The following is a 16,831-nucleotide window of genomic DNA, read 5'->3' on the forward strand; positions in this document are numbered from 1 at the left end:
AGAGCTGCATCAAACCAGTCTCAGGACTGAAGACAGCAACAGCAACAACAGCAACAAAACAACATGACACAAAAAGTACACTTCGCCCTATTTGCAATTGACACCATCATTATGACAGACAAAGTACCACCCTGCAGTCTAAAAAACACTGTGAGCACTGTATTCAAAGAAGTTCTAGATTGGTTCAGTTCAAATAGTCTGTCCCACAATGTTAACAACTCAATTCATTGAGTTTCACACAGGGGAAAAAAAACCTGGAAAATACTGAAATAAATTGTGTGACAAAGAAGTATTGAGAGTCACGTCTTCCAGATTCCTGGGATTACACATTAAGACCACTATAAACTGGTCACTTCACATCATTGACCTATGTAAAAGACTGCAGTATTTTCCATTCAGTCAATTTCATCAGTCTGTGGCTTGGAAACAATCAAAGCTGCATACTTTTGATGTCTCCACTCACTTATGATGTTATGTTCTGGGGAAACCAGTCATGAGCAAATAAATTCTTTATTACACAGAAGAGTGTCTTCATAATTATGGGTAGAGTACACCCTTGAAGCTTAGCAGAAATTTATCCAAACAACTGGAGATCAACACCATGCCAAGCCATTTCTTTTTTCACTAATTTACTTTGTGAACAATTATACAATTTACAGAACAAACAATGAGTATTGTGATCATGGTACAATTAGTAAACATGATCTTCACAAGAACATAAAGAAAACTTGGCATGGTATGAAATGTGTGCCATATACAAGCATAAAAGTATACAAAAACTTCCAATTCATGTTAAATCAGTCACTGGGGGTTAAGACAAAAAAATCCACCTTTCATGGTAACTTCCAACCCCAAGGGCAAGATGTTGCCCTGAAACTGTCCAGTCCTTCGCCCTCTATTTACAGGGTCATTGGCAGAACAAGGGTTGCCACTGCTGCTGATTCTTTTCAGTCAAAATTTAAGCAGTAGTTGGGTTTGAATCTGGACTCAGAAAGTTTCAGCTACTACCTTAAGACTCTAGCTCTAGACCAAAGGGTCACCTATCTGATCAAGCAGCTGGAACTTGACATGAAGGCTGTCATGTGATTGTAAGCTGCTCTGAATGTCTGTGCCTAGAGGACTACTGAGAGAGAGTTACCATGGATTCCAAAGGTACCTCTAGTGCTATCCTCTCCTGTGGATCTTGTCACCTTAACAGGAAGTGTCGGATGTATCACCACTCATCCACTTGACAGTGAGTGGTGTGTCAATGGTACGGTCAAGCACCCTGTACAGAGGAGACAGGTACTCTGAACAACTGAAGGTATTACACCCATCCCTCTAATCATCAAGCTTTTGGTGCCAACTTCAACTGAAACATAAACTGAGTCAACAACACATGCTTCACTTTTTGGGAAGTCTGCTGTGTCCCATTTCAGAGGGAGGCAAATACACAAGAGTTGGCAGTTCAAGCATATGGTGAACAGTGGTACCCCTGAGGCAAATTGCAGCAAGGGATGGAAAGGATCAGCTTGTTCATTCTGCATGTATGCCTTGAGGCCACTTTCTTGTAGAAGAAGAATTTCTTGCAGGCTGTGGAGGAACAAGCTGCCATCAGCTAGGATTGTGGTGCACATTGGACAAAATGATGTCTGTCATGTGGGCTCTTACATCATGTCTAAATCATACCAGTGACCAGCCGAGAAAGTTGAAAAGACAAGCCTTGTTCATGGAATGTCAATGAATTTCACAATCTGCACTACTATCCTCAGAACTGATTGTAGCCCTCTGATTCTGAGTCAAGTGGGCGGCTTGAACCAGAGCCTCTGAATGTTTGACAAGTTCGCCGCAACTTCCTGCACTTGTCCCATAGAGTTAAGAACTGTAGGGTCTACCTAAACAGCTTCAAGACACACTGTAAATCACAGTCTGCTGCATAGGTAGCTGACCTGTGTGGAAGTGTATAGAAGATTCTTTTTAGATTATTTGACTCTGTCCAATCTAAATAATGATAACTGAAGGAGAATTGAAAGTATTTGTGGAACATTCTGAAAAATGCTACTGCTGAAGCATTAAAAACATAGTTCCAGACTTTGATGCAATCCTACAAAGCATTGAAACCCATAGAAAACTCGGTACAGGATGCTACCTAAATCCCCTAACTGACAGCAGTGAGATTTTAGGGATAAACATACATCTATACTCCAAAAGCCATCTCATTGTGTGTGACAGAGGGTACTTTGTGTGCCAATGTCATTGTCTCCTTGCCGTTCCCGTTGCACAGGAAGAATGATTATTGGTAAGCCTCTGTGTGAGCTCAGAGCTCTCAAATTTTGCCTTCATGTTATTCTTATCTACATAGGAGGATCATATTGGTTGAATTTCTAGGCATGAATGGTCTCTGAATTTTAACAGTAATCAGCACCTTGACATGTAACACCCCTCTTGTGTCACCTGTTGCTGGAGTGTTTTTGGCATACACATAATACTTTCACACTTAGTAAACAAACCTGTTATGAAATGCAATGCTCTTCTTTTGATCTTTTCTGTTTTCTCTATCAGTCCAATCTGGTACTAGTTCTGGAGTGACAAGCAATGTTCAAATATTGTTTCACAAGCTGCAGTGTGATTGTGGATTAAAACAGTGATCCAGCAAGTGTAGAAGAAATTTCTTTTAATTTAGTCAATGATCACAAAACGTTTGGTCCTTAAAGTACCAGTTTTGGTCAGCAATGACCAGTAGCCAAAACTATTGACATTATCAGATATAATCTGCTAACCCATAATAAGATTAGCACTGCAGAAAGTACAGAACTGATTGAATTTTTAGAGTTTGTTTTAGTTAGCAATTTTTTCACCTTCAATGGCAAAATATATTAGGAAAAAGATGGTCTTGAGATGAGAAACAGTCTGGCTGGCATCTTAGCACATGTTTTGCAAATGATTTTGAATAATTTTTTGTCAAATTTCCACAGCTAGAAAGAACAAATTATTTACTATGAACATTCCATCCATTATATTTTATTACTGTTAGAGGGTGACATCAATCAGGTTAACACATTTTTCCAAGCAACAAGCAGCATTCAGCTAAAAATAATTTTTACTACAGAAGTAGAGAATTTCATTAACTATGTAGACCTTACTATTAAGGAAGATGACAAGAAACATAAATTTTCCTTAAAATAGAATGTAAACAGTCACAACCACAATAAAATTTCTTTTTATTATGTAAGGTTACAAGTTTAGATCTGCCTTAGACTATCTTTAGACACACACCATGCTGTAGACAGTGGCCGTGAACGGAGCAGGCACTACACCTCCACAGACCCTAATGAGTAGTGTAGTGTCTGCTTCATTTACAGTCACCATCTACATCATGGTGTGGTCTGAAGATGTTCTAAAACAAACCAAAACTGGTAAACTTTTATAGTAAAAGAAAAATTTATAGCCGTTGTAACTGTTTATACTCAATTTAAATAATAAATAAACTGCTGTACTCCAGAGATACATGTTCTAAAAAATTACATAAATTTCAGTTTTGCCGACTGGTGTGGCTGAGCGGTTCTAGGCGCTTCAGTCTGGAACTGCGCCGCTGCTACGGTCGCAGGTTCAAATCCTGCCTCGGGCATGGATGTGTGTGATATCCTTAGGTTAGTTAGGTTTAAGTAGTTCTAAGTTCTATGGGACTGATGACCTCAGATGTTAAGTCCCATAGTGCTCAGAGCCATTTGAACCAATTTCAGTTTTCAGAAAACCCATATGCACAGATATTATCAATAATGCCGGCTAATGCCATTCTCCATGATATTAAAAGAGCACATAAAGCATATTGTAATAGCCAATATTATGCACCCATACAATAGGCTAAAGAAACAAAAACAAATAGTACACAAACACATTCTCAGTCAGTAAACTGTTCTAATAAAGAAAGAATGAAAACAATCACAATGCAATTTCACAGCAATATTTCCCAGAAAATAGAGAAATGCTTGATTAAATCTAAAGTCAGATGCAGTTTTCGAGTTTATCATGTAAAACATAATTTTAGAAGTGAAAATGGCAAATTTATCGACAGTGGTGTATATAGGTTTGACGGTAACAACTGTGATAAGTATAATATCAGCCAAACTAGCCACTCTCTTAATGTAAGGTTTAAGGAGCATTGTATTTAATTTCCCATGTTTTGCTGCAGATCTGAAGATGGCCATTGCTGACCAAAACTGGTAACCTAAGGACCAAACATTTTGATCATTTATACAAATAAAACAAATTTATTCTAAAAGTGGTTGAACAAAAGTTTTTTAGGCTATCACCTATGTGAGTGATGACACTTTGTGTAGATTCTTTTACTGAGTCTCAGATTTGCATCTACTTTCCTTCACTTAGTTTTATGTGGTTTTTCCACACCAGATAACTCTGTATGGATACTCCCAGATATTTAATGAATTGCACTGCTTCTAGTGACTATTCCACAATTTATAAGCTTATAACAACAGATGTTTCAACTTATTTATGCACAATACATTACATTTGTTTATACTGAAGGTTACCTGCCAATCCCTGCACTAAGCACCAATCCCCAGCAGGTTTCACTGTATTTCAGTACATTTCTCTGTACACAACAAAATCATGCAAACAGCCTGCTGACATTACTTTACATTGAAGGGACATACTAATGCAAAATGGATGTGGTATATCCGCAGCAGTAGAAAAGAAGTTCAAATTCTGTGAGACAGACACTGAAGGTGCATGTAATTTTATTTGAGGAAGAGCGATTATCAAGTGTTGGCTACTTGGGTCCTCCTATTGACCACCAGACACCCCCAAATGTAACCAAAAAGTTAAGAGAAAATTTCAGCTCAGTAATATGTAAGATTTTCCCAAACCATACTGCCATTACTGGAGTAGATTTAGTCATAAAAATTGATTGGCATAAACAAACTTTTGCAAGTGATCACTGTGTCAAAAAATCCTGAGAAACAATACTAAATGCCTTCCTCCTCTGAAAAATATTTAGAACAGAAAAATATTTAGAACAAAAAGTTCAGAAGCCCACTCATGATTAAAATATATTAGGTTCAATGGCAATAAATAGAACTGACCACTGAGTATTTACACATTAAAAACTGGTACCAGTGGTCACAGGGCACTTGCAGCAACAATGATTACCGACATATGAAGGAAAACTGAAACAGGCAGACATACTTACATTTTCATTAAACTGGATAACAGGTAGTAGTTTCATATTTGACACATAAACTAGAAAGATTTAGCTCTGATCAATGAATGTAGATGAAATGTGACTCTAGTTTCGAACAATATTTGACCAAGTACTGGAAAAATGTAAAATGAAGCACAGGGGTATAAATGGAGAGATTCTAAATGAAATGTGTTTCTGTTCACATGTAAAAGCTGTCAGCAGCACCAAAGTTAAGTGTCCAGATACTCATGGGTGACATAAGAACTGAAACTGAAGGTAGAAAAACAAGCCAAAAGGCTGACCTCTGCTTTCAAATGTTGCTTTATCAAGGTGAATCTTGGGGTATTGCCTCAGTTTAATTCTTGAACTACTGCAAAGATGAGTGGTGCATATGTTAGTCTCTTTGCCATTGAGAAACAACTGAAATCCCAAAATTAAACAAATCTCCAGGACCCAATGGAATCACTGTCAGATTTTACGTTGAAGAAAAAGAAATTCACAGTGCCGTAGACACTGGCGAGCAGATTGATGCCGTATTCCTGGACTTCAGGAAGGCATTTGATACGGTTCCGCACTTACGTTTAGTGAAAAAAATACGAGCTTACGGAATATCGGACCAGGTTTGTGATTGGATTCAGGATTTCCTAGAAGAAAGAACACAACATGTCATTCTTAACGGTTCAAAATCTGCAGATGTAGAGGTAATTTCGGGAGTACCGCAGGGAAGCGTGATAGGACCTTTATTGTTTACAATATACATAAATGACTTAGTTGACAACATCGGTAGCTCCGTGAGGCTATTTGCAGATGACACGGTTGTCTACAAGAAAGTAGCAACATCAGAAGACTCGTACGTACTCCAGGAGGACCTGCAGAGGATTAATGCATGGTGCGACAGCTGGCAGCTTTCCCTAAACGTAGATAAATGTAATATAATGCACATACATAGGGGCAGAAATCCATTCCAGTACGATTATGCCATAGGTGGTAAATCATTGGACGCGGTAACGACCGTAAAATACTTAGGAGTTACTATCCGGAGCGATCTGAAGTGGAATGATCACATAAAACAAATAGTGGGAAAAGCAGGCGCCAGGTTGAGATTCATAGGAAGAATTCTAAGAAAATGTGACTCATCGACGAAAGAAGTAGCTTACAAAACGCTTGTTCGTCCGATTCTTGAGTATTGCTCATCAGTATGGGACCCTTACCAGGTTGGATTAATAGAAGAGATAGACATGATCCAGCGAAAAGCAGCGCGATTCGTCATGGGGACATTTAGTCAGCGCGAGAGCGTTACGGAGATGCTGAACAAGCTCCAGTGGCGGACACTTCAAGAAAGGCGTTACGCAATACGGAGAGGTTTATTATCGAAATTACGAGAGAGCACATTCCGGGAAGAGATGGGCAACATATTACTACCGCCCACATATATCTCGCGTAATGATCACAACGAAAAGATCCGAGAAATTAGAGCAAATACGGAGACTTACAAGCAGTCGTTCTTTCCACGCACAATTCGTGAATGGAACAGGGAAGGGGGGATCAGATAGTGGTACAATAAGTACCCTCCGCCACACACCGTAAGGTGGCTCGCAGAGTATAGATGTAGATGTAGATGTACCCAGTATTAGAATATTAGAACATATTCTGAGTTTAACGTTATGATTTATCTTGAATGGAATGATTTTTATGGACAACCAGGATGGATACTGAAAACATCAGTCATGAAAAACACAATTTGGGCTTCATACATTTATGCATTTTGAATCCTACGAATCTAGGCAATAAGACAGATTTCATTTCTCCTGAATAGCATTTGCCTCAGTATCACACCACCACTTACTAATGAAAATTTGATCACACATGGTATCCAAGGGTGTTTGTGATTGAACTGAGGGTTTATTGATAGCTGTAATGCAGCATGTAATTTAGAAAGGAAAGTCACTGGCAGATGTACAAGTAACTTCAGATGTGACCCAGAGAAATACATTACTTTTCTCTCTGTATATGAACTTGCAAACAATATTACTAGTGACCTTACATTTTTTTGCAGTTGTCTGTAAAGAAGTACAGTCTGAAAAAGTTGCACAAGTATTCATCAGATCTTGGTAATAATTTGTGGATATGTAACTTGCTGTAAATGTCCAGAAATATAAAACTGTGCAACATCAAGGAACACAAAAATTTAGTATCCTGTGACAACTTATCAATGAGTCATCTTACACAAATATCTGGGTGCAACAATTTGATAGGGAAATGAAATGGAATGATCATGTAGGTAATGCAGTTGGCAGACATAAGGTCATTGTTAGGATAGTGGGAAAATGAATCTACAAAGGAGATTACTTACCAAACAGTCATGTAGTCCATATTTGAATATTTCTGAAGTGTTCCAGATCCATGGCAAAAGACTGACAGGGGATATTAAACATAAACCAAGAAGGGTGGCACAAATGGTCAAACATTTGTTTGACCCATTGGAGAGAGTGACAGAAATGATGGTAAACTCAAACTGTCAGACACTTTAAGATAAGAATTTCCAGAATCAAAGTTAAGTGCAGAATCTATGAATACACTACAATTGCCTATATATCAATATAGTAGGTATCATAAATGAAATTACAGCATGTACAGAGGCAATTTAAACTGTCATTCTTACCAGACTCTATATGCAAAAAGAACAGGGAGAAATTAATACGTAGAACAATGGAAAGTACCTTTGCCAATGCACTTCAGAAAGGTTTTCAGAGTAGAAATGTAGATACTTCTTTACTTTAGTTTTTTTCAATTCAGTTCTGGCTTCATAGCTTCAATATCAGTTTTTCATTTGGATTTGTTAGGTCTTCTTCTCTATTATCTCTTAGAAGCTGACCATCCCTCTAACTATGTAATGAATTAAATGGACCAATAAATAGATGAATGAATGAATAGATGAACCTTTAACAGTGTTAGCCACTACATCCTTCTGACAGGAAATAACACAAAGAAAAAAAATTATGAATTATTTAAATGTTACATGTTATGAGGGAACATATGTTTCTGTGTCAATAATGTATTTTGAACAACTCAGCTGCCAGGAATGCTAAGAGTTGCAGAAACATAGCAAAAATAAATCTGTAAAGAAATGCTTACCACTCCAACTTGACCAACTACACTGCTTAGTGATGAATCTCGATTCCACAGGCAAATGGGAACAACGTACCGGGTGTACTCAACAGGATCTCTCAGTATTATTATGGCAATGTCAGCATTTAAGGTGTTACTCTTGTACTCTGGATGGAGATATATTTTTGATGGCTATGTAATGAAAAAGACAAAAACAAAGTCAGAAAAGATTTTATTACATAGCAAAAATGCACAAGTCAGAAAATATTACTTTTGATAACAATACTGGCAGAAAAAATGTGCAGTGGAATTTAGAGCTTAAGTAACTAGGGGAAAACAAGTGAAATCCACTTTATAAGTTCTTATTTAATGCTTGTTGTCACCATCACTTTATTGTGTTCAGCACAAAGAAGAAAACACAAAAGCTACTTAGTTTTATTTTTACTTCTTTTGAGTTCCAAATGATGCCTATATGCAACATGAGGACTCTGTAATAATCCGCTAAGCAGCCTCAACATTATCAATTCAACTTCAAAGTGGCAGCATTAGCTGTGTTTTAGCAAACATTCTTCCCATTTGTGGTATTTTCAATAAAACATTTTGGAATGTCACCTACAAAATTATCACATTGTGTTTCCTGATTTTGGTGATATCTAATTGCTCTTCTTCTTATGTGGCTGTAGGTTTTGGATAATTGGGGGAGTAAGTCTGATGGTGAGGAACTGTCATCATCATATGCTGGTACTGGATGGCTACAATTAAAAAGTAGGTACTCACAGAGGTCCACTATGGGCTGTAATTATTGTATCGCAAAAAAACTTGGTAGATATGCTAATGCATTAATGCAGAACTCATTAACACTGGGAAAAATTAGTTCCAATTTTGCATACTAGGTGCAAATATGGTACTGGAAATGCAAGAAAGGCATATAGAAATGTTCCGTTTGTGATGAATTAGGAATGGAACGTGAGCAGAAAATGTCAAACAAGCGAGAAAGGCATAATGTTGACTTTATTATTAACCAGTTCATAAACCATTTGTTCAATATGAGCACTGGAGATATTGAAGAGATGCTGCATCCATAAAATGATGTCATCAACAGTTGCTTGCTGCAGTTCCAGTGGAATCTGAGCAACATGTTCCTGTACGCTGGCCTTTAGGTCATGCAGAGACCAAACAAATCCCTGGTAAGCGTTCTTTTACATACCCCCACCCCCCCTCCCAGAAGCAAATGACACATGAATTCAGGTCAGATGATCTTGCGGGCCATACCTCTGGAAAACCTCTGAGATAACTCGTTTGTAGAAGGTTGCATTGAGCAGATCTTTCACTGGGTGAGTGACATAAGGTGGTGTACCATCTTGCATGGAAACAGTGTTCTCTTCCAAGGCAGCAACCACATGCTATACAAGGAGATCTTGATAACACACAGACATTGCAGTACACCTGGCAGGCCCTCTGGATATACTCTCATCAAAGAAGAATGGGCCAACAATAAAAGTGCTTGTAAATCCACACTACACTGTCACATTGGGTGAGTGGATTGGCTCTTCATATGCAACATGCTTTTTAACAGTACCATGAATTCAGCAGTTCTTTGTATTCACTGCATCCTGTAATGTAAAATGTGCCACGTCACTCCATAGGATATTACCCAGCCAAGTGTCGTCAATTTCAGTCCATACTAAAAACCAAAGAAAAAAATCAGAATGTTGCTGTGGATGAAGAGATTTCAGTTGCTGCACATCTGGATCTTGTACAGATACCACAAAGGAAAATCTATTGTCAACCTTGGGATGGAGAACTCTTGTGCCTAATGGCCAAAATTGGAACTAATTTTTTCCTGTATAAATCAGTTCTGTATTAATGTATTAGCATATCTACCAGGTTCCACTGCCACACAATAATTACAACCCACACTGGAATAGCTGCACTTTTCATTATAACCACCCTGTAGTGTGTCTGTGGACTTTTTGAGCTTGACAATACATCTTGTTATACAGTTAAAAACTGCAGTCACCGCAGTTGTTCCCTCCAAAACTTTGAGCTGCTTTAGGTTCCATCAAGTAGTCATTTCAGAACTTTCAAATAATGATTTTATAAATTTAGTCTTACTTTCTCAGACAAAATGCAGACTGATAGGAAGTGATTCATGTGTCACTGAAGAAATAAATAGCTGTTGGTATCATTTACATAGTTGGGAAAAGTTGTCAGGCTTTCCAGTTTGTTTTAGCAACTAATGCTAGCACCAGTGGAAATCTGTGTGTAGGTTTCTATCTCATAGACATAAATCATCATTTCTTTGTCATATTTCTATTGTGAAGAAATCCAACACATCGACCGTGTTCTAGTATTTCATTTGAACGATATGCACAGTTCAACATATATCTAAGATTTAACAAATGTTTGGACAGGGTACTTTTAAAACTTTAATTACTGTCATGCTTGGCAGAAAATTAATATCATAGTGAGTATTATTTATCAAATCTCAATATATAAGAAATGATATAAAATATTACATATAGCTCATTGTATTACATAAGAATTGCATATAAGCACATTGTTAGTTTAAACAAGATGGACAAAACACTGAACAGACTGTTTGGTTCATTTAATGTTTAAGAAAAGGAAACAGTCTCTTCATATATGCCAAGATGGCCACAGATCATGCACTGACTGGTTCCTTCTATACATGAAGTTATTGCTTTAATGGATGATAGTTTGTTTACCATGATCCTCATTCCACGCATCATGTCACACTGATTTTGTTCATTCTCCCCCAAATTTTGAAGAAGGGATGACAGTTACAGACACCAAAGAAAACAGATTCTGTTTAATGTGTACCACTTACCAGATTTCATCTGATGCTTAACTCTTTAAGGTCTCTTTATTACTAATGAATGAAACAAACCTACTTCATATAAGTTCAGTAAGCTGTTAAAAATATGGAATATTGCCAACATGAGAAGCTGTTCTTTGGACAAAGGTTGCAGTGGACAAAGTTCTTCATGTATATAAAGTACACTGACACTTACCTCTCTAACCTGGCTGTAACGCTCTGCAAAGCGCCGCACCTCGTACTTTCCCAGGTAGACAACAAGATCCTGTGGTGTGAGTGCTGGATTTTCACGGTACTTGATGCAATGCCCAGCTGCACACACATACAGGCATGGTCTCAAACATGGTATCCTACTAGCTTGTGGTGGTAGACAATGACTACAGCTTTTGAACTTAATTGCAATTAACTTGGGAGCTTAGTGATAAGAGCTTGGTATAATTGAACTTTTACTTCCCTTGTTTATATTGTATTATTTGCCAGCTTGAGACAATTGTGAGTGTTACTCATATCTTGTAAATGCAGTTAAAAATATTACAAACTATGAATTACAATTACCACAAACTAAATGGTAATACATTTGTCTTGGTCATGTCCTGAAATGAGAAATATCTTATCCTTCCCACAGTGGTACTCCACAGCCCACCAAAGCAATGCAATATGCTTGTCCATCCCTATACCACTCTTGTTCCCAACCCCTTGCCTCATGGCTGTCCATGCAATAGACATAAATGAAAGATCTATTTATTTATTTATCTGTCCCATACATCCTTCCACCACCACCTACTCCATTCCAGTCGTAGGCATCTCCTATCCCATGTGAACTGCAAAACCAGTAATATGACCTACAAGCTAAGCTGCGACCACTATGCCACTTCCTATATGGGCATGACAGTTAACAAGCTGTCGGTCCACATGAATGGCCTCTCACAAACTGTGGCCAAAAGACAGTTGGACTGCAAAGTTGCTTCACTTCAGTGACTTCTTCATTGCATGTGACATCTGGAGCCTTCCTACCAGTACTAACTTTCCTGAACTGTGCTACTGGAAACTCTCCCTGCAATATATCCTATAGGGATCAAGACAGTAGGTACCTAATTGATAATTTTTTCTTCGGTGAAGCTTAAAGCCAGAGTATAACTGTTTACCCAGTAACAAATTATCTCTGTGATTGTGATGCACAGTTAGAATAAATAACAGTGCCTTACACTATCGATATATCTCAGTGCAAATCAGTTAGAGTAATTAATGACTTCAGAACAAATGTTTTTAAGAATATTTTACAAGAGGTGACTCTGGATGAACTATAAAATGAATAAAATTCTAACATAAAATTCAATCTATTCCATAATAGATTCATATCATTACTTGAAAAGAGCTCTCTGCATAAGATTCAGGAAGTGTATTTAACAGCCATTAAGCAACCATAGATCACTAGAGAGACAAAAGTATCTTGTGAAGGGGAATGTATCTTTTGGCACTACATAAAGTACTCAAAATCACTAAAGAAAGTTATTAAAAAAATTAAGGAATGCACACACAATGCCAGAAATTAGCAATTCCAACAACAGAATTAAGGCTATATGGAATGTATTGAAACGAGAGACAGGATACCAGCCACTGAACAGGGTATCACTATTGAACTGAGTGGAAGGGCTGTAAATGAGTGACAAATGTATCTAATAATCATTTCTAAAAGACAGAAGAAAGTATAGGGGCAAACATTTTCAGAGAAAAATCACAACAATACATTGGAAAAGAAACTCTCATAAAATTCAGTGATATGACTTACCTTAGGGGGAAAGGCAAGTCTTTCCGCTCCCGGGATTGGAATGACTCCTTACCCTCTCCCTTAAAACCCACATCCTTTCGTCTTTCCCTCTTGTTCCCTCTTTCCTGATGAAGCAACCATTGGTTGCGAAAGCTTGAATTTTGCGTGTGTGTTTGTGTTTGTTTGTGTGTCTATCAACATACCAATGCTTTCGTTTGGTAAGTTACATCATCTTTGTTTTTAGATATAAAAAGAAAACAAAGTTATACTTAGTAATTCAACATTCAACCAATGTAGCCTGAGGACATTATGGCTGCTGAGAAATAATCACCAATTGGGTTCCCCAGGGCTCAATTTTAGGTCCACTATTGTTTCTCATATATGTAAATGATATTCTGTCTAATAAACAAGCAGAATTAGTTAATTTTGCGGATAACACCAGTATTGTAATCAATCTTAAGTATACATTCATAAACAGAAGAAATGGTAAACAATGCCAGTATGAGTAACGATGATTTCACCGTATTAATAGGAGGATCAAACGACGTCTATAGAAATGAGACATACAAGGTTATTACAGATATGTGGAAATGTTTAAATAATTTAAACCACACAAAAGTACTAATTGTGAACATCCCACATTGTCATGATTTACCACCCTGGTCATGTGTGAACTGCGAAATTAATGTTGCAAATGAGTGTATCACTGAAATATGCACTAACTTTAAGAATGCCGATATTGTAGATATAAACAGATTGCAGCAAAGGTTCCATACAGTCCATGGACTTCATTTAAATATGCCAGGAAAGAAATTACTAGTTGAAAAAATATGTTCTCACATTTCAAAGAAGAGTGAAGAAAAAAGTATAAGTGACAAGCAAACGGAGATTAAGAAGTGCTTTAAATGAGTTACAATCTGTGCCATCGGCCAAACGCAAATTACCAAGTGGTTTAAACCGATTAGGTGAGAAACAAACAATCAAGTCATGAGTCAAACAAAAATTATGAAATGGTTTAAACCAAAGAGGACAGATGTGGATGAAGCAAAACTTACACAATCTCCAGAAGTTAACTCACCTGCTGATTGCCACCAGCATACAGAAGCCACACACAAGAAAGATACAGAAAATTTTTTAGGCAAGTGCTGTATTATAAATGCCATTAGATAAAGAATCAGAAACCATTTCAACTACAGTTACTAAATACCCAGATTTTGCTATACTACACCGTAACGTTCAGTCACTCACAAATAAAATTTCCATGTTAGAAGCACTACTCCAGTATGAACTAAATGTAGACATAATTTGCATTACTGAACATTGGCTATGAAATGATGAAGTAAAATTAACCTCAATCTCAGGATATAGATTAGCATGTCATTTTAGCCAAGAGTTTTCCAAACATGGTGGCTCTGCTATCTTTGTGAAAGAGCAAATAAAGTTCTGTGATGTCAGTAAAAGTTATATTGACTCAATTGAAAAAGACTTTGAACTTTCAATTGCTAAACTGCCAGAGCTTAATTTCATAGTTATTAACATATATAGAGCACCAAGCGGAAACCTGCCAGTCTTCATGAATAAACTAGAGGTTCTGCTGAACAGGATCAGTACACTAAATATGAAGATCGTGCTTTGTGGGGATTTCAATATTGATTTTTCAAAAGACAGCAGCACCAGAGATGACCAGAAATATGACCAACACATTCAATATGATCCCCACAATACACTCCCCAAAAAAGATTAACAGAATGCACAAATTCTATTATTGACCAAATATTCATCTCAGAAACAAATTACAGATTCACAAACAGAGTACTGAGCATGGGTTATAGTGATGATGAGGCACAGCTGCTGTGTATAGAAATGTCAACAAGTAGTAGCAGTTCCAAAAAAGCAGTTGAAAAAAGAACCTTTTCTGAAGATAGCATTAGAATTTTTAGTCTTTTACTCACGAAGGAAAACTGGGAAAGGATCGCCACTCAGAACAATGTTGATAGCATGTACATGAGTTTTCAGAGCATCTTTCTTCAGTATTTTAATATAGCATTCCCAAAAGTAGTAAAAACAGTAAAACCTAACAATAATAAACAAAGGGTAACCAAAGGCATAAAAATTTCCAGTGAGAGAAACAGATTTTTGCAGTACTGTTGTAAGAAATATAGAGTAACCCAAAAATTTGCAGGTTATTCAAAAGCCTACAAAAGAATCTATGGTAGAGTAGTCAAAGAGGCAAAAATTATGTGGAATGACAATTTGATAAGAAACTCATCGAACGAAATGAGATCCACATGGAGAGTTATAAAGAAAGAAACTCGTAGTTCAGCGCCAAAGAAAAAGAATGTATCATTAACACTAGAAGACTCAAAAGTCACAGACCCAAATTCAGTTGTGGAAAGATTCAATGAATACTTCATTTCACTAGATGAAGACCTCGATCAAGTACACTGTCAAGGACCAGTCCCAAGTTTCTCTAGCAAGTCAGTGATCTCGACTGCTTCTATACATGTTTACGAAACAAACGCCAATGAAATTCTAAGTAAAATTAAATCATTAAGCAATAAAATGTCAAGTGGTCTTGATGAAGTACCTGATTTCATATTAGAAGCATGTGCTCACCACATAGCAAACCCCTTGGCAAAAATTTTCAACCTCTCTTTAAAAACTGGTGTATTTCCAGATATTTTTAAAATGGCAAAAGTTCCACCACCGGTAAAAAAAAAAAAAAAAAAAAGGGGGGGGGGGGTTCTTCTGAAAGTACCAAACTACTCACCTGCATCACAGTTAAGTTCCTTCTCAAAAATTCTACAAAAACTCTTCTATGACAGGCTTTTAAGTTTCATAAATAAATATGCTCCTCTTACAGTACAACAACATGGTTTCAGAAAGTCTAAATCTACACAGACAGCAATTTTCGAAGTCTTAGACTGCATTTTAAAATCCCTTGATCAACATAAATTAGCTGCAGGTATTTTTATAGATCTATCAAAAGCCTTTGATGTCCTGGACCATAACATTCTGCTTGAAAAATTAGAAAGACAAGGAGTAAGAGGTGTAGCACATAGCTGGTTGTTTTCATACCTAAAAAACTGCAGGCAGAAAGTATCACTTCAGTACGAATTCAACAAAATGAGTAAAATAAGGAGCAACTCCTTTCTTTCTAGCGAATTACCAATAAAATATGGTGTACCACAGGGTTCAATCTTAGGTTCTTGATTTATGTGGACGACTTAGTTGAATATATGAGTCCCACAAAAACTATCCTCTTTGCCGATGACACCAGCATATTGCTCACTGGATCCAGTCCAGAAACTTTGCAGTCCACAGCAGAAAGTTTTATGAAAAGTCTTTCTGAGTGGTTCACAAAAAACAAACTCATTATAGATACTGAAAAAACTGTGTGTCGATTTTCATTTAATTCCTCAAACTAATCAAATGTCTATTCAAGCACAATTAAAAAATGATCTCCTTGAAAATGTAAGTGTCACAAAATTTTTGGGTCTATGGGTTCAGCAAGACTTAAAGTGGGACACACATATAAATAACTTGTCTAGAAAACTACCATCTGTGTGCTATGGCCTAAGAATTTTGAAGGCTACAACAAGCAAAACAACAGTACTGCAAGCATACTATGCACAGTTCCACTCACTGGTCTGATATGGAATCGTTTTCTGGGGATACTCAGCTCACAATGTAAAGGATTTTAGAATGCAAAAAAGAGCTCTAAGAATAATTTATGGCCTTAAAAAGATTGAGTCCTGTAAGTCCCATTTTACTGAGCTTGGTATTCTAAATGTTCCAAGTTTATTCACCTATGAAACTATCTCGTTCACTAGGGACTACCTCCTGAAAACGGGCAAACTGCTACAGAACAAAAATGTACACAACTGTAGTACCAGAGGGAAATAAAATATACATCAGAAATATCACAGGACAACCA

The 16,831-nt window shown here is 37.1% G+C and overlaps 1 protein-coding gene across 1 annotated transcript in view; it reads right to left on the minus strand.

Annotated features, from left to right (window-relative positions):
• The window catches only part of LOC126419145 (serine protease gd-like), a 273,858-nt gene that overhangs the window by 39,407 nt on the left and 217,620 nt on the right, over nt 1–16,831 (minus strand). Inside the window, exons 6-7 of the mRNA XM_050086255.1 lie at nt 11,323–11,438; nt 8,315–8,479 (exon numbers count right to left, since the gene is read on the minus strand). Of these exons, the coding sequence (XP_049942212.1) occupies nt 8,315–8,479; nt 11,323–11,438 (281 nt within the window). The remainder of the gene's footprint in view (nt 1–8,314; nt 8,480–11,322; nt 11,439–16,831) is intronic.

The sequence above is a fragment of the Schistocerca serialis genome, chromosome 9, assembly GCF_023864345.2.
Source record: "Schistocerca serialis cubense isolate TAMUIC-IGC-003099 chromosome 9, iqSchSeri2.2, whole genome shotgun sequence".
Classification (NCBI taxonomy): Eukaryota; Metazoa; Arthropoda; class Insecta; order Orthoptera; family Acrididae; genus Schistocerca; species Schistocerca serialis.